The 18,151-nt window shown below is 39.1% G+C and overlaps 4 protein-coding genes across 4 annotated transcripts; 1 reads left to right on the forward strand and 3 right to left on the reverse strand.

The window, feature by feature from the left end:
* The first annotated feature begins 2,904 nt into the window (after positions 1-2,904).
* Positions 2,905-3,831, forward strand: LOC101303684. Its single transcript, XM_004295019.1, has 2 exons — positions 2,905-3,121; positions 3,200-3,831. Exon 2 carries the CDS (start codon positions 3,212-3,214, stop codon positions 3,683-3,685), a length of 474 nt encoding a protein of 157 aa, XP_004295067.1. The 5' UTR covers positions 2,905-3,121; positions 3,200-3,211; the 3' UTR covers positions 3,686-3,831.
* Positions 3,832-4,121: 290 nt separating this feature from the next.
* LOC101303979 lies at positions 4,122-9,580 on the reverse strand. Its single transcript, XM_004295020.1, has 16 exons — positions 9,281-9,580; positions 8,971-9,165; positions 8,786-8,860; positions 8,518-8,685; positions 8,220-8,383; positions 7,429-7,647; positions 7,153-7,279; positions 6,779-6,967; positions 6,423-6,509; positions 6,101-6,255; positions 5,875-5,994; positions 5,498-5,723; positions 5,292-5,351; positions 5,045-5,218; positions 4,840-4,949; positions 4,122-4,711 (listed from the first exon to the last, which is right to left on the reverse strand). The coding sequence occupies exons 1-16, from the start codon at positions 9,470-9,472 to the stop codon at positions 4,546-4,548; spliced, it is 2,427 nt and encodes an 808-aa protein (XP_004295068.1). The 5' UTR covers positions 9,473-9,580; the 3' UTR covers positions 4,122-4,545.
* A 421-nt stretch (positions 9,581-10,001) lies between these two features.
* Positions 10,002-13,840, reverse strand: LOC101304262 (probable protein phosphatase 2C 42-like). Its single transcript, XM_004295021.1, has 4 exons — positions 13,094-13,840; positions 12,421-12,791; positions 11,306-11,542; positions 10,002-10,718 (listed from the first exon to the last, which is right to left on the reverse strand). Exons 1-4 carry the CDS (start codon positions 13,425-13,427, stop codon positions 10,506-10,508), a joined length of 1,155 nt encoding a protein of 384 aa, XP_004295069.1. The 5' UTR covers positions 13,428-13,840; the 3' UTR covers positions 10,002-10,505.
* A 2,598-nt stretch (positions 13,841-16,438) lies between these two features.
* Positions 16,439-17,532, reverse strand: LOC101309921 (probable ubiquitin-conjugating enzyme E2 26-like). The gene has a single exon (XM_004296189.1). The coding sequence runs from the start codon at positions 17,513-17,515 to the stop codon at positions 16,439-16,441; it is 1,077 nt and encodes a 358-aa protein (XP_004296237.1). The 5' UTR covers positions 17,516-17,532.
* Positions 17,533-18,151: the final 619 nt, after the last annotated feature.

Here is an 18,151-nt window from a genome sequence, read left to right on the forward strand (position 1 = left end):
ATGTTGTTATTTCAGATTTTTCTATCTTGAGATGTTTACTTGATCAAATCTTTATCTGTATTGGTCTGATAAATATGTAGAGATCAGATTTCTTGGTGATTGATTGGAAATTCAATTGTTACTAGGTTAAAATAGATATGATTCATGTACTTTACCTGTGATTGATTATAACATGTCTATTGTAGTTGTAGCATGGTTTTAGCCACCTAAATATATTAGATTATTGACGCATGGCAAAGGGAATGTAGCGAATGCTCCAGCCTTATGAAGATTGGCTTTCAATTGAAGTGGTCTCTGAAGTTGACTAGTTGAGGAACCAAGACTGGAATCATGGGAAAAGAGTTCATAGTTGCAAGCCTGCTATTAGTCTAGGCGGTTGATAGAGTCTGCCTGCTTGCTAGCTTTGCACTAGAAACTTGCTGATAATTCTTATTCACGTCTTCTGTGAATTGAGGCTTTGTTAAAGTTTTAATGTTAAAAAGATTGTTGTTGTCTATTTTCTTGGATAAAGTTGAGGATATTATTGGAAAACTGACAGGATTCTGTTTGCTTTCCTTACGAGTACCAAACACTGCAAGGGAAACTAGAGGATAAACTCTGATTACATTCCTGCCTTTTCCAAATAGCGGAAAGGAAAATTGGTGGAGTTGTAATTTCCAATGTTAATGGAAAATCCAAAGAATTTGTTTCCTTTCCTTTCCTTTCCATGAACCAAACGTAGCCTTTGAGTTTTTCTTCTTCACATCCTCAATGCCTCCCTCTCTTGTTTCCTGGCCTCAATGATTGGAGTAATTTTCCTTCCACTCTGCCTCTCAACTCTCAAAACCTGCCCTTCTCTGTTTCATCACCTTATATATCCTTGAATATTTTCAGTTGAATTCCTATCTGCAGCAAACAGCAGGTGGTATAAATGCAACACGAATTGTAGAGGGAAATAGTGAGACATGACAATGCAGTCATTAAAAAGTTGCATATACAAGCAGGGGTGGATATATATAGTGGGCTATCTAGGCTGCAGCTTAGACGGAATTTCTGATATATACCATATGAATACCAGCTAGTAAACAAAGTTTCTTTGGTTCAGTTGACAATCTGTCCAACTTGACTTTTTCCTTGTCTAAGCCCTCTAAGGTGTGACTCCTCTTGGAGTCAAATCGCATGTTTTTATCTAGTTTTCCAAGATTTTATTCTTCTTCCTCTATTCTTTGTGACTATAAACCAGATTTGGCTGGAAATCCTTCATGTTTTTTTTTACTTAATTTACATCACTTTGCATGTTTTTTTCCTTCTCTTTTTCTTCACTGTCCTTCTTTGGTTTAATACGTTTTTCTATTAGTATTTTGTTAAAAAATTAAAAAATTAAAATGTTTTATCATATACTCCTACACTTCCGTTAGTGTTTCTTTACAAGAAATTTCCTTTGATGAGTGTACCATTTAATTCAAGAAATTCTAAAAAAAATTTGCACGTCTAACTAGCCTAGACACTTACCGGATCCTGGATCCGCCACTATATACACCTATAAGGTCACTAATCTCCTACAAAACTAGAACCAAGAATACAATAGGAAATAGATAACTACAAAATATACATTCATAATATAATCGATACTCAAGATTACTTTTCTAACAGAAAGCGAAGAAAAAGAGAAGCAAGAGCATTAGAATTGCAGACAAATTTCAAGGTGTTACTTAAAAACTAAGTAGACAATGTCAACATATGTGTACCTGTTGTTCGTGTTTGTGACGCTCCCTTTCTTCCACTAAACCTTGTTGACAACGTTGCTGATATGCAGCTTCAATCAGAGGAGCAGACTCTTCTCTTTTCTCTCTTTCCAAATGATCTATTGTTTTAGCAAGTTTTTGATATTTCTTCTCCCTCTGCCTGATCTTGTCCATTGAAGTTTCCTTAGTCGCAACCTTTACCTGTATTCATATAATTTGATATAATTCGACTTTCCATGCAAGATTGCAAAGCATAAGCATAATTGAGTTAGACCAAATTGGTACCTACCCTTTCTGAAACCAGCTTCTTGAGTGCTTGTTCTTCTTCCACTTTGCTCTCCGCCATTTCCTTTAGGAAAAATACCCATTTGGTACTTATTTTTAGGGAAAATCATATTGGGCCTAGTAAATGGTATGTCTGTAATTACAATAGAATGTAAAGGGCAGTTTAACACACCAAAGCCCAAACATCTAGTTCTCTCTAAACCCTAATCCTAAATGTGCCAGTATTTAAGCACAACCAAGCATATCAAACCTCCAAGTCGCAACCTCCCTCTCTCTCTCTCTCTCTGCTCATTTTTTTTCTTCGAAAATTCAAAGATCTCTGCTCTATTTTTTTTTCTTCGAAAATTCAATCTTTGTTCTTGGGTAAGTTTCGTAGTGCCTCTTATAGATCCTTGGATCTAATTTTTGTGGATTTAGGGTGCTATTTGATTCTTGTAATCAAGAGGAGGCAAATTCTTGCAGGAATGTTGAGTCACTTCGCCTTCGAGTTTCCACGGGCTCAGTGAATTACATCCTGTGACATCCCTTTTGATTCAATTTCAACTCTCTCTTCTTTTGTTTTTTTCGGTTTCTTATGTTCGATTGTTATTGAGGTTCCGATGATGGCATGAAATCTTTGAGACCTGATCATCCTGTTGATGACAACTATAAGCATAATTTCTGAGGATCCCTTTGCTCAACTTCTTTGTTTTTTCTGTTTTGCTATTGTTTTGAATTTAAACCGCAGATAGATTAGATTTGTATAGATGATGATCATGCACTGGGCTCTGAGCAGTTCAATGGAGCTGTTTTTTGATGGACAATGCCGCCTAGAAAGCTGAGTCTGATATACTCTACTGATTTCAACAAACTTTTCCCTAATCTTATCTAAGTAAATGGGTAATTTTAATCTCAGAAGTAAATGAATTTCACTACATGAAATTCAACCGTGACTATGACTACGGAAGAGGACAAACACTAAATATGATTTAATTGACAAAAAATATATAAAAAACCAGATATAAAAATAGAAAGTCACCTGGAGAAGCAGGTGAACTAAACTTTGCCTGAGAACCATTGTGGAGTCGACAACCGGTGCCACCAAATAAAACTTTCATCTCCACCCCAAGCAGGTCCTCTTTCAATATATATATGTATGTATATGTATGTATCAGTCCTTGTATTAACTAGTTAATGTTGTATCATTTCAGTGTTTGTGTTCCATGACCACAGAAGATTTCAGCTTCCCCGCAGTACATAAAAGCAGTAGTACTAGAAGCATCGATTTCCCTCCTTTGTGGCGTCCATCTCCTTGCCATGAAGATGAAGAAGATCACTCTACTCCTGTAGAGGAGGATTGTAATCAGAGGAAGAGCTTTGCATGTGTTGAGGGGGTTGATGATGATCAGATCATAGTTGGTATTCTTGATCAGGATGAGAAAATGGACATGCTATGGGAGGATTTCAATGAGGAATTGTATCCGGCAAGGTCAACGACATCGGAGTACGTGTCCGGCAACATGCTGCAACTGGGTTGTGTAGGTCTTGGTGCTTTCAACTTGTCCAAATCTAATGCTGCTACATCTGGTAGTGCTATTACAAACCCAGGTATGGTCCTAATCGTCAGAGTCTTGAAAAGGCTGTTCTTCCTCCACAACTCTCATCATCACAACCTCAACAAACCTGCAAAACGGTGATCATATCTACCTCTCACTCTGTCATCATATTCGTGGTATTTGTCACAAACAACCTTGTATATTTTCTGTTTCAGAACCAAAGCACTTGTAAAAATGGAGAATCAATAATCATATTGTATTAGCTAAAATTGTATACAGTACCAATTACTGAGATTGCTTTCCCCCTTTGTCCGAATATATAGTACATGGTAGAATGAGTCGTTACAAAACAACATAATCTCAATATCCAATTCCTGTGTAAGTGAAAACGAAAAGGGGTAATAAGGATCAGATCAGAATAAAAGGCAGCATAGAGAACTGCTGATAATGGCTTTTGACATAGGGGAAAGATATAATAGCAGTAAATGTCATTTGATCCACATAACAAGTGAAGATTGAACCAATGATAAAATAACCGGACCTAAATTGATAACATTCATGAAGAACTGCAGAATGGCAACAAATAAAACCCAAGGACTTGGTGTCAAATACCTGAATTTGAACCCAGAAGTTCAAAGAAAAGATACCTGAAATTTGCAGAGTAAATATGATCTTAAATGAATGAAAGCAGCGCAATATTGATTGAATGCTGGACCACTCGAGGTTTTGATAGTTCGATGACATGTATCCTAAGTACTTATGACCTTAAAAGCAGCTAAAATCGGAATTCAACTAGCAAATAGTATGCAAGTTTTGATCGAATTGGAGACGTTGGACTCATGCAGTGGTGTAATCTACTTGTGCTCAAATTATAACGAGATAATCAAAATGTGCTACAAAATTTCAATCTATTCCTACTCAATGTGAACATTGTGTTTCTTCTACATTTCTTCTGTGTAATTGACCGTTTCGTGTCTCACGATACAAGATTTATCAAAGGGTTAGCGTACAGGGTTTGAGAAGAAAATCACAATGAAATATACAACAAATCCGGCAAGTAGAATCCCTCCATAGACATAAGTTTGAGATGACTGCACTGGATATTTGTACTCAATGTTGCAGCATTTCATCTTCTCCCTCTCGTTTGCCAAAACATGATCTACATACCTGCACCATGCACACATGGACACTTGAGAAAAACCCCTCAACCATTGACCAAACTGCCTTTTTTAGAGGACAGTGACAATAGAAAAAAGAACTCAAATGTATCGAGAAAAATAGGATAGGAAACTTACTGCTGGGTAAATATGGAACTCTGGAGAATCTCTGAACTGTTCAAATGAGCATCTTGTAACCGGTGACCATACAAGGATGAAGACAAATCTACTAGCTGGTCCTCAAGGTTCTGTTGTGTAGTCATGTTTTAATCATGTTAAAAATCTCTCAGGTGTTGCACAATGAAAATCTAAAATTAAGAAAGGGGAGGGGGGTGTCACTTACATTTAAGAAGTTCTCCAATCTGTCAACTAATTCATGTGGGAATGGTTCAGGCAAGTTAGTGGTTTTCTTGTAAAACTTCTCCACCCATAGCTCAGTGGTGGTTTTGTTCTTTTTACCCTTCACTGGCTCGCCAAGTGGAGTTTTCAGATACTCAGCAGCAAAAGTTTGTACAGCCTGCAAATGACAGACTCGAATTCATAAGCTTAAAAACATACCACTAAGAAATCAACAACTGAAAGACAATTACCTCCGATGTATCACGAATTTTGTGGAGTGCAGAATCTACACGCGCATATATGGAGTTCCTCTGCCAGAAAAGGTAGATACTTTAGGTATCAAAATCCAAAAGAAAGTATCAATGTGTATGCGGCACAAACTTGTAAATGTGTACAATCAATGCAGAACTCATATCTTCCATATGGAAAGAAATTAACATGGTGAGACTAGCCTTACCAATGCAACATCTTGAAGCATTTGGCTGACTTGAGAAGTATTAGAAAATGGTCCAAATGGATGACACCCAGCTGCCCATAGCCAATTCACGACTGGCCTTTCATGTACATGAGAAGCCTTCTCATATGGTGCACTCAACCCTGCCACAGCAGAAGCAAGTCCTGCTAATATATGGCGCTGTACCTGAGATGGTTGGGCATGCCTTCTCTGTGTTTCTGAGACATAACTGCCCATGAAAACATTTCAGTAAGTTTTTCTCTAAACAAGGAATAAATCCATCGAAATCCACTGTATATGAAGCTTAAAAGACATAATGGTTTAGTCAATCAGATAACAGAATGCAAGTAGCAACATGATTTGTTCAATGAATTATTCACCTGAGAGTTATTGGCTCATTTTGATGCTCAAGTACAATCACTACATCTTTGCTTGTCCATACAAGACTTTCGTCTTCCATCATAAGGTTCGGGTCCACATCAGCCAATGATAGCACAAAGCTGTACACAAAATTATGAGACAATTATATACAGCAACGCATTAATATGATGGATAGTGTATTTTATATGGTTATTGTTGCAGTCAAACAGAGGTCATCATACTCACACAGGAATAACTCTTGTTCCATAAGTTCGGTATAGATCGCCTTGTTTCCTAACTATTTTCTTTTTCTTCTTGCCACCTTTTTTGTCATGAGTAGACCAAATAGGTTTATGTTTGAGTATAGAATCACTTGTACCATCAGATTCATCATTCCAATGCTGGGGGAACAAAAAGTACAAATTAGGAGAACGAAGACAACTAGGGAAGATAACTGAAATATCCGCCAGAGCATAAATTAAACAAGAGAACCAAGAAAAGAAGTTAATATGACATCCTTATTAATATCCCTCAAAAAAATGTTTTACTGTTTCAAATTTGCACGAACCTGGCGGAGGAAAAATTTACTCGAAAGAGACGGGTCAGCCACCTCAAGCAAACCAGCAGCAAGCACATCAGCAGAACGTTCCATTTCCTGGAATAATAAAGAATGATGAGATAGCTTGACTAACTCAAATGAAGAGAAAAGAAGCAAGAATAACTCAGATATGGTGACAGCTATTTCTAAAGCCAGAAGTAAACTGAAATGCCTCTAGAAAGACATTCATGAAATCAAGCAGATAGACAAGATGGTCATGCTACCCTAATAAATAACATGACCAAAAGCAAAGATTCTTCTACAAGCACCATACACCCAAGTAAATGCAATTCAATGAACATTAAAATACGTAATTAAGCACTCACTTCTTTAAGAATAGCACCATCCAGATATGTTTTGGTATGAACATGGAAGCGTCCATCATTCTTAGTTTCTTGAAGGGAATGACCTCGCATAGCTTTTGAAACAGCGATTGCCAACTTCTCATGGCGATGTAATGAATGTGAACCCCCAACAATCACAACTTCTTGCCCCTCATGAACCATTTTCTTAACCTAAACAAGATTGATAAAAAAAAAAAATGATCTCATAAAAGTGGAAATGGTTTTGGGTTTGTATCTTAAGCAGAACCATGGAAGTAATTCTAAAGGTGAAAAAACATTTTCTTTCTTTTCTTTTCTCTGGCATTCATAAGTGGAAGGCAATCATAAAGATATGGAGTCCAGAGGAACCAACGCACCTGTGCCTCAATTGCTTCAATGTTTATACTGTAGTTGTGGCCCTTGTCTATAATATTGTACCGATTATGATTTTGCAGCACAATTATTGGTAAAAGCAGCCTTGTTGTCAGATCAACAGTTTCGTACCTGAGTTAAGAGTACAGGCACATCATTAACCACTAAAAAGTGTTTGGACACTATAATCAACCGCTTAAAAAGAAAAGAAAAAAACAAGCAACCATTAATATTCACACAAGCCAGGTGTAAATCAACATGTCAAAAGATAGAGCAATTACCTAACATCCGGAGCTATAATATGCTCAATCGTGGTGGATACTAGAGAGGCAAGCTGTCCAACAAATACATCATGTGTAGAATGATCACTAGCTGCACCAAATCCTCTTGGAAACATTATATGCCTTAGTCGTGGCAGGGTCCGAGAACTGACAGTTCCCTCTTCAGTTTCAATCTTTCCGTAAGTGCATGGGCCAGCTGAGAGATCAATCACTACATATCTGAACAGCATAGGCAGCAAGTTAGGTACTTGTTCTTGAAAACATCACAAAAACACAGAGAAGTGAGAGGGAGCATAAAGAAGTAACATAACTAGTCCTATAATGCATAAGTCTATTACCTTATTCAATGTGAAAATTCAATTAAACAGAGTCCTAGCAAAGCTACTAAAAAAATATTGGAACAAAACAATGTTGCTAACAACCATCACACAGATCATCAACAAGTTTTAATTGGATTTACCTTTTCAATCTGATCTTTAGTCACTGACCATGCTCAAAGCATTACAACTACCATAACACAACTACCTCCTACATACTAGTCCTACCGCCTACACATAAGTATACCGTTCTTTCATGTGCACTGATCTACATTTCCACTCACTTGAGGTTGGTCTCCCTCTCTGTTCTAGTCTACAAAAAGTAGAACACTAGAATTTATATGTTCATGACAAATTATTCCAAAATGGATTGCAGAACAAAATTGTATACAACTGATTCCAGTAAGTCTCATTCAATCTAAGACCAAGTTTCCTTATAAATTAGTAAACAAGATTTAAGTTTGTTAACAGTACCTGCCAGAGCCCAGCCAAACTTGAGATGCACCTCCTCCATTGTACCGATAGCGATATATATAGTCTCCCTCTTGTTTTTGCATATCATCCTCAGTTAGTTGTGTAATTTTTCCATACATCAAGTTGTCAAGATCAATTTCCTTATTCCTAGGGTCCATTCTGACCTGCAAAAGCAGTATAAAGACTGTAAGATACAAGTACACTTGATCAAGACTACTTAAGGATGGGAATTTGGTTTGATAATCACTTCATAGGAATTTTCAAGCAAAAATGATACTTGGATTCTTGCAGGCCATACCTTATCAAAATTGACCACAAATATTGCACTTGGTACTTGGCGGTCCAACTCCACAGCAGAAACAGCTGAATTGTCTGTGTCGAATATATAGGAATACAACCTCTGAAATACCGGTTCCACGACAGTTGCATCCACCTCAAATAGAGGTACTTCCCTTCCAAACTCAGTCTAAACATTGAACACAAATTCAAAACTTAACTCAAAGACACAATGACACTCGTAACTATTCCAAAACACCATGCACAACAGCCAAACAATGCCAACTCACCTCTCTCGCATTTCCTGCAGGAACCATAGCCTCTTTCAACGCCTTCTCAAGAGCTATAAGCTCCGGCTGGCCAGCCTATAATCAAAACAAATACAAAAATTCATATGCATCCTAAGCTACATCAAAAACACTCAGCTACATTCATTTGCATACTGAAGCATACATCATGAAGCAAAGGGGCTTACAGGGAAGGCATTGTACACAATCTGATGCTCGATATCGAGAGGCTCCCCAGTCTCAAGGCACGAAGGCCGGTGTGCCGGGAAGCTGATCTTGAGCACCTCCTCCAACTTGTGCGCATCCACCGAGTACCTGTAGCCTCCATCACGATTGAAGCCAACCAACACCACATTCACTTCCAGCGGAACCTGAAACGGTACCTACACACATACACACACCATTACAGATATCGAATTGCTCCGAAAATTAAAACCTAAACTGAATTTCAATTTGTTTGAATAGAGAAATGAAATAGGTGAGAGAGAGAGAGATCACCTCGGCGCGAGAATGGAGCATGCGGCGGACGTCGGAGCGGATGGTTTCGTGGACGTCGTGGAAGGCGCCGTGGTGCCACTGAGGGTGGCCGGGATCTCTCCGGAAAGCTTGAGGTTTAGACTCGGATTGAAACGCGAGCAGGCTCAGAGCGATAACAAGAGCGTATGCTATTGGAAGTGATGTTGAAGCCATGGCCGGAGCTCAGTCGCTAAATCGAATTGAGAATTGGATGAGAAAACTGGAGTTAAGAAAGCTTGGACTTTGGCATAGTTGAGGTCCTCTTCTGGTCTGCGTTAGTGTGAGTCTCAGACCAAGAAGCATGAGAGAAGAAGAGTGCGGTATTTTCAATACCAAAATCACCCCCTACAAATTTACCCCATAAAGTAAAAGTGACCCCCAGGATTTCACCCCGAATTAAATCTGACCCACTAAATATTTTTTTCACTTTATTACAGTTGTGCCTCGGGATGGCGGGTTAAACTCCTCCCGCAGGATTAAACGTGGAAAACTCATTCTCAGGTTTGAATCGAGCCGAGTAAAATCTCGACTTATTCTTGTTGATCAGGGAGGAAGAAAAATTCTGACAATGTCCTCCAAACACAGATCATTTTGTGGCACAGATTAGTTTGTGGGAAAGCTTTTAAGGATGTGATCTCGATTAAAAAGAAAAATAAACAATCAAGAAGCTCAAACGGGTTCCTCGAGTTCATTTACGACATTTAGGAATAGGAAATGTTTGCAAAAAATTTGTATCAATCAGACTTATCAGAGCACCGGGACAACGCAGGCCCTTTCACTTTTGATGGCTTGTAAGAATTATAATTCAAATAGCTTGTTTTACATTAGAATTATTAAGACTAACAAAGGTGCCTTCAAGGAGCTGGATTAGAAAGCACTGCATACAAGGGACACTTGGTTGTTTCGGAAATTATGTAAACTAAGTAAAACTTCTGCTCTCACTTTCAGTATTAGAGAGGCAAACATGATGCATTTAACAATTTATGGCAGGGTATTACATGAATATCTGTAAAGCAATTCTCTTGCACTTAAAGCTTAAGAACTCTGGTAACCCAAAAAGGTTTCAAGCCTGTTCACTCGTGAACTTCGTATCCCATGATCTTGTTGGCCTATCAGTGCTACTCTGAAGTTATGCGTCATTAGAATTCTTCATCACAGGGATTGACCAAAAAAGGGTGGCGGAGACATGTCTGGTTACATATAATTATTAGTGATCAACACCACTTCTTATTGAGATTGGGGGATCTTGCGCTGTGCCTCTGGAGATTAGGTCATGGTTCAAGAATAAAACAATAACGGTTATATCATCATGAAAATGCCGCCGCACCTTCTTGTCTATTTTCCGAAGATCTGAGTAACGCATTTCTCGTTTTCTTGCAGCTTCTTGGAGGGCCGTCTTAACAAGTCTTTTGGCACTTCCCTGCATTGAAAGAAGAACTCAGCACCAGAAATCCAAACTGGGATAATAATCACACATGAGAAGTTAAAAAATAGATGTATATTGGTGTCCCGTATAGTCAATTTGTGTATACTTTCTTTACAATTGTCGATAACACTCTTCCAATATAACAAGGTTAACAGTATCCTAAATTAGAATCATATACTAGCAGCTTTTAAAACACATCCCATTTAGATGCAATTTCAGTGACTGAGCAGAAAGTCTACAAAAAGAACAATCTTCCAAAAAAAAAAAATAAGCATATGGACTAGTTCTGCAATCGGCTCTCCTACCACCAAAAGGACAAAAAAGAATAGTAACGGAATTTCTTCCAGTTCCAATATTTCATGACCGACTTAAAATACTATTAGCCTCAAAAGTCCCCTACAGTTATCCTGATAGCTAAAAGTTTATAATTTCTGATCAAAAGGGGAAAAAATCTTAGTTTCAGTGCTCAGAAAGAAATCCAATATGACCTTTTACTACATCAAGGCAAGCATGAAAGTACGAACAGTGTCAATTCAAATAAATTTGCAAGTATGAAGGAAATAAAAAGACCAGAATCTTACTGCATGAGGATGCTTGTGGACAATCTCAACAGCTTTTTCATTACTCAAGTGTTCCCATAGACCATCAGATGCAAAGATAAGAAAAGAATCATTTGGATGCAGAGCATGAGAAAGAATAGTTGGAGTGGCAGACATGATAGGCATGTTCATTGGTTCAGGAAGCCGGAACTTTGCAGCAATTGGCTCCCTGTTAAACTCTGCATGTTTCATATATACATCACCGATAGATCTAGAAACCTGCATAAAATACAAAATCAAGATGTTATAACATGATATCAGTTATGAAGAATGAGCATGGTTATTAAAATGATGGATCATTCAGTGCATGATATGTTTAGGAGAATTATGTATCAACTCCAAACTAATTTGCATCTAAGAAATGTCAAATACTAATGTCATTAAATGCTTGTAGTTCCATGAACTGCATTATGGACAAAAGAACCAGTTAAACACCCCTCCATAGTTTTATCTACCACCACAAAACTTCTTAACATGAGGACATTTAAACCTAAACTACATCTTTAAGTCTCTACCTAGCTTGCCTATAAAACCAATTATTAGTTCTCCTGTAAACTAACAGAATTGCATTTAAAACTTACTACTACTATTATTTCGGTTTAGCCTTAGTCAGTATACATACATCAAAGGTAAAACAACAAGATACAGATACATACATCAAAGGAAAAACAAGATACTGCTACTATTATTTTGGTTTAACTTTAGTCATAGATACATACTACAATACTACATCAAAGGAAAAACAGCAAGACCAATTTTGATACAATGATTAGATGATTTAGCTTAACATCAAAAGTTATTGAAGCTTTTATCATCCAGTGCGGAGTGATGTTAAGTTAGCCCGTATACAGGGAGCTTAAAGTAGAAGTTGAAAATGCATAAGGGTCCATGATTCTTTCAAAATCAGAAGTTATTCAAAAGTTACTTAGAGCTAAGACATAGGACTTTCAGTAACATTGCTGCACATAGTAGTTTCAGAGACATCATGTAGGCTAATGCAAGAACCAATCTCAGGACTTTAAGTCTTTAAGCAGTAAAACACCCAAAGTTAGTGCAAACAATGAGTTCTTAAGTGGACAACAATATCCTAAACTTACCTGGATGATGCCTTTTACTCTCCAAACTCCATGCTTTAAAACGACAATTTGAGGATCATGTGAGTGCTGCTCTTTCAGCTCATACCGAATCTCCTCAAGATTCGCATTGTGTTCGGTGGATAGCTGAATAGCAGCAACTTCCCCAGTATTGCCCACTTTCTTCCCCAAAACAAGACGGGAATCTCCAAGACTTGCCACAAATAGCGTCCCCCGACATATCACTCCAACAAGACAGCATGTTCCAACAGTCGCTAAATTGGGTCTAGTACTCCACAACTCAGAAACAAGAGCCGTAAATCCTTCCTCTGTCCGACGAAAAGCATCTTGAATGGTATCCGCTGTCACAACACCCTCCGTCTCCGCTGATACTGCTGCATAAACATAATGCCTAAGATAGCCAACATAAGAGCAGCTCATTCTTCAATAGCCAAACAAAAAAACCCGCCCCAATAACACCAAAACAAGCAAACAAACCGAAAACAAAGCAAGAAATCAGAAAAAATGCCCCACATTTTAGTTCCCAATACGACTCAACCTCACTAACCAAATTTCAAGACCAACTGCAATGAATTTCCCGTGATCCAAACTAAACCAACCAATCAAGATCACAAGCAAACGTGGCCAATTCAAAACCACTCCTAACAATATATAAAGGCAATCAAGATTCACGAACCTTGAAACTGTCTAAATAGATTATCACAGACGTAGTGAGCGGCCTCGGGGCCACCGTGGCCGTCGTAAACGCCGACGAAGGTCCCAAAGGGTCCGGACTCGATCTGGCCCTGGTCCTCAAGCACCTGATTGGCCTGAACCACAGCCATGGAGAAATCTCCCCACGCGTATTTCCCGATATCCCTAAACCAAAGCAAGCTATCTTTTCCATCTCTTCCGCCGCCGCCCAAATTGGCGCCAACGATTCCGATGGACTCGAGTCCTCCTCCCTCACCGCCGCCGCGCCCGGATGGCTTCCAACACAGCGAGAGAAGATTCATCAATGCATGAAGCATCCCACATCTCTCTCCGGAAAAAACCCAAACCCAAAACCCAAAGGACCCCTTGGAGGATTGGGGAAGGGAGAGAAGGAGAAGACCTAGGTTTTAATTGGGGGAAAAGGTATAGGCAGTGCGCAGGATAAGGGAGGGGGTGGAGGATAAGAGTGGCGGCGTAGGTTAGAGAGAGTGGGGTTGTGTTCGGTGGTAGAGGAACCGAGAAGGGGCCGAGTTCTCGGCTGTTTTGTGGGCAGAAGATGGGGTGGGGAAGCCTGTCGCCTTCATTTAATTTTTTTTTCCTTTTTCTCTTTTTTCATTTTAAGGAATATTCCGATTGTTCTTTCCCTTGAATTTTGGCATGTGTTTAATGTTATGTTTTTACTTTTCATAACATACGGTAAAATTCACTCGATGCAGTTTGTCGGTTTGAACTCGCGCTGAAGTAAACTCGGCTTAGAATGTTTACATCTCTCTCGTAGAAGAATGAAACCAAATCGAGCTCAATTCGTCATAGATATACAAGTAAACTATAAAACTAAGCCAAATCAAGCTTTAGTTTGAAGTTTAATATGTTTCGGTCATAGCTTTATGTAGCAGTGCTATCTTGAATGAAGTTCCTGTCCAATAAAAATAAAACTTGATTGTGATTGTCAAACCAAGACTTGTGCAACTGATTTTAAAGATACATAGTATTGTGGCCTTCAGAGAGACATTCAATTGTATATTTAGGTACAGTAAGAGCATCATACATGATATTTGATATAATATTTTGAAATTTACAAGTCGAGTTTGAACACAAATAAGAAGAGTTGAATATGCCGGAATTCAAAATGAGCATCTGATACTTGGCTTAGTTTAAGTAGGACTAAAACGACAACATAATATGTGAAAGAAGGTTTGTGCTTTACCGGGTAGGTGATTTTCTTTTGATATTCAAACATTTTTACAACAATACAAGTAATTGGTAATTGAAAATTAGTTTAAACTTCTTACTTTCTTTTCATGAAATCCTACATGAGAGTTTCTTTCCAGACAACCAAAAAAAAACAACTCTATCTATATATAAACCAATAATCTCAACCTAACAAGCTAAAATTAGAATTGCAACGTCCAAGTCCTACAAAGTTTAATGGGTAAATTTTCATTTCCAATAAAAAAGAAGAAGTTTAAAGGGTAAAACCTTCCGGAGCAAGAACTAAGAAGCTAACATGGAAAACATCGACAGGTATTGGTAGTTGAATGTCTCACCTTAGAGAATGGACAGGTCGACTTTGATGGAGGAGTTTGACACGGTTCAAGTTGAAAGGGATTCATCCATTTTGATATTAGTTATTCACAAGAAGTTTACTTGCTCTTTCTTCCCTCTAAAAAAAGAGAAGTTTACTTCCTCTACAGATCTGTATACAATGGTGTACGTGCTCTTGGTCTGTTGCAACTAATTGAGCGTGAACATGAACCAATCGAATGAGCAAGTGACCTAAGTTTTCTTAGTCAGTTACACACAATCTACGTGATCACCAATAACTTTGCATAAATGACGATTTAGTTGAAGACTAATTGATGTCTAAATTAGGCTCTTGGGGCCAAGTCTTTCCATCAATGATGACGGATCGATGCCGATGAAATTGATGCAAAGAAGATTTGATGTTTCAAAGATTGTGTCATTGTAAGAAACAATTAGTTATGTCTACCTAATTTATGTCTACCTAATTTTGACATTTGACATTTTACTCGTAGTCTACTCGAATTATGTAATGTTAAATAAGAGGTAAAAACGTTTTGAGTCTTGTTACCACATACAGATGCATAATTCAAAGTAAGAGATCGATCAACAAGATCAGTAGACGTAAACTTGTAGTTTTGTTCCTCTCAAAAAGAAAAAAAAAAAAAAACTCGTTTTCTTTGTCTCCCCATAATTGTTTATCGTAGTCTTTGATGATGAGCCATGCCGGATAAGAGGGAGTCCATATGTATTGGAGTTTATGTTACTCCCAAATTTCCATGGTTTCTTCTTGTTTCTGTCGAATTGAAGTAGGGACGTTCAGCACAGAAATTGGTCATCAGCTTCCCTCACTGTTTGCCCATGTGGCAAATTAGGCGACCTATATGGTGTCCATTTTAAGCTCCACCAAATGTAATGTTCTAAACCAACTGTAACCACCGTGATCACGCAGTTGCAAGCTGCCACGAACAAAGAGACATGGCCATAGCGAAAATGGGTCCAATTAGGATGACATTTTGGGTAACAAAGTCTCTATCGGAAGCAAAATCTTCTGGACCAGGGTTGGAGACTTGGAGCATGTTAGATGATACCAAAATCTGGGACACTAGCTAAAGTCCCTTCTCTCATCTTGCACAAGAAATCGCCCTTATTAGAATGATAATTCATAGGAGGTCAATTATGACAACAAAGGAGATCAAATCTGAGCCCACCCGCTTATAACCCTCGATGTAATCCCAAGAAAATTATTTTTAGGACGTCTTGATTCAAGTCTTTATCTTCACAATGACTTGATCTATATCTAGTCAATCCTCTAATTTTGAGATGCACTCTTGAGCTATATAAAGATCTTTCATAAGCACTGAACATTTCCTATGACAACCAAGAAACCAAGTTGAGTCGAAGAGACACTTTCCGGTTATAACTAGGTTTGGATGAACACTTTCCGGAAAATCTTTGATGGCTCAACCCAATTACCCATATATGAGTATGTGACACTAGAGACGCACTGGGGTAGCCGTCACTAGCGGCTGCTCCAGCTGCCTGAATCCATTCTGTTATAGAAGTTAAAACTTGCTGCATATTGGATTCAGCTTCTGTTAAGCTAACTCTATGTTAGTGCCAGCAACAACATTAAAACTAAGAGATCTCAGTAGATAGAAAGGCATTGAGATACTTTTGCTCTACATTCTCAATTAGAACCTAGCAGAGTTAACCTAAAGCCTAAAGACCTTGAATCCTTTTACTGTTTGAGTAAACATAAATTTATCTACCCACCCCAAAGTGACACAAGAAAGTAAAATAATCATCAACATCCCACAGCCACTCCAGCATTGACATCCTTCTTCTCATCACTCTTTTCCATCTTCTGATTCTTCTTCTTGCTCAGTCCCAAAAACTTCCTCAATTTCCCAATAACCTTCTTAGCAATGCCAATCTTAGCTTTCTTGTCAACTCGAACCTTCACCGTCTTTGTTTTAGCCTCCACCTTAACCGGCGTCGTTTTAGCCTCCACCTCCAACACCTCAACCAAATCAAGAGCCCCATTCTTCTTGAAAACTTGTACAAGTTGCGGATACAGCTCCTGCATTGACGCCTTAAATTTCTTCGAAACGTCCCAAACTACCCTCGGCTTCTGCGTAGAAGTTTCAAGCTCGCCTTCATCTCTGTAGCACCCAACTCCCACTCGCGCGTTCACGTACGCGCCGCACGCTCTCAGAATCCGACTCCCCCTCTCCCGGAAAAACACCGCCGTAAACGCCTCGAAATTCCTGGGCGGATTCCGGAGCGAATACAGCGTCGTCTTGCACGTCAAGACAAACGCGTCCTCATTGTACGCCCGCGACCGCTTCTCTACACCCGACCCGCCCGGCGACCCGGTACCCGGTTCGTTGAAATACGGCTTCTCGTTCAGAACCAGCGCCTGGATCGAGAGCAGAACCTGGAGAACCGTGGACTGGGCCGGGTCCCACTTCTCCCGCTTCTTCCCGATCCAGGTGTTGAGCAGGCTGAGGCAGACGTACCCGCTCGCGTAGAGATTCGGGTTGACCCGCAACCCGTATGACCGGTAGTGCACAATGGGGGGCCGGGTCGGGTAATCGGGCGGGAACTTAATGTCGAAGAAGAAGAGCGCGTCGTGGTAGGGAGTCCCGGCGGCGCCGACGATGACGGCGCGGAGAAGCTCGATGCGCGTGTCGTACACGCGCACGAAGATGGAGTCCGGGAGGTTGTTCTCGAGGACCCGCCACTCTTTCATGATGGTCTTGTGGACTGATCCGTCGTAGTTTTGTTTCTTGCTGGAGACGGCGGCGTAGGCGTGGTCCGAGTGGTCCGGAACGACGTCGAATCGGGGGAAGGGAGTAGGGGCGTCGCCGTTTTGGGTCATGGTGATTTGGATTTTGGGGTGACACTTGGGAATTGGGATGGGAATGTTTTGAAAGGTAGCGTCTTGGATATTGAGCTTCTGTCTTGACTCGTCATTGATTCAAGTATTATATACTGTAGGTTATACTTCTTCTTGGCTCTTTGGGTTTTCCTTATTTGGGTTAGGATTGTGTTTTTGGGCTGGGAATATGGGCACCCGGGACTTCTTTCTGTACATACTTGGAAGTCGGAATAAGTAAAGCTTGCAGCTAGACTGAGTTTTAAATTCTTTTGAAGTTTTAAAACTTTAGATATGAAACATCTTAATAGAAAATTAGTTTTGGAGCTAATTTTAAATATAACTTGGATATCGCTCAAAGGTAAATTATTAAAACTTTTAAAGAAATTGAAATCCTTAAAACTAGCATAATCTTAATAAGTTATCAAGATTTGGTCTTTTTGTTTGATGTATAATTTTCAGATTGGTAAGTGATGATAGGACACATCTTTCTGATAATGTGTTTGATTGACCGTATCTTGATCACAAAGTGAATTGACGTAGTTGCTTCTTCTATCCATCGACACACTAGATTTCTGCGAAACCGGAAACAATGAAGAGCATAATTCAATCACATTCTAGTACACTACCACAATATTG

This window comes from Fragaria vesca, linkage group LG3 (assembly GCF_000184155.1).
Source record: "Fragaria vesca subsp. vesca linkage group LG3, FraVesHawaii_1.0, whole genome shotgun sequence".
NCBI lineage: Eukaryota > Viridiplantae > Streptophyta > Magnoliopsida > Rosales > Rosaceae > Fragaria > Fragaria vesca.

Coding starts and splice junctions, on each gene's coding strand:
- LOC101303684 (XM_004295019.1), top strand. CDS start 3,212: ATGACCACAGAAGATTTCAGCTTCCCCGCAGTACATAAAAGCAGTAGT.
- LOC101303979 (XM_004295020.1), bottom strand. CDS start 9,472: ATGGCTTCAACATCACTTCCAATAGCATACGCTCTTGTTATCGCTCTG. Junction 5,995..6,100: donor GGAACAAGAGTTATTCCTGT/GTGAGTATGATG, acceptor TTTTGTGTACAG/CTTTGTGCTATCATTGGCTG. Junction 5,219..5,291: donor AAATTCGTGATACATCGGAG/GTAATTGTCTTT, acceptor TGTCATTTGCAG/GCTGTACAAACTTTTGCTGC.
- LOC101304262 (XM_004295021.1), bottom strand. CDS start 13,427: ATGCTTCATGCATTGATGAATCTTCTCTCGCTGTGTTGGAAGCCATCC. Junction 11,543..12,420: donor GAGTAAAAGGCATCATCCAG/GTAAGTTTAGGA, acceptor TATTTTATGCAG/GTTTCTAGATCTATCGGTGA. Junction 10,719..11,305: donor TCCACAAGCATCCTCATGCA/GTAAGATTCTGG, acceptor CTTTCAATGCAG/GGAAGTGCCAAAAGACTTGT.
- LOC101309921 (XM_004296189.1), bottom strand. CDS start 17,515: ATGACCCAAAACGGCGACGCCCCTACTCCCTTCCCCCGATTCGACGTC.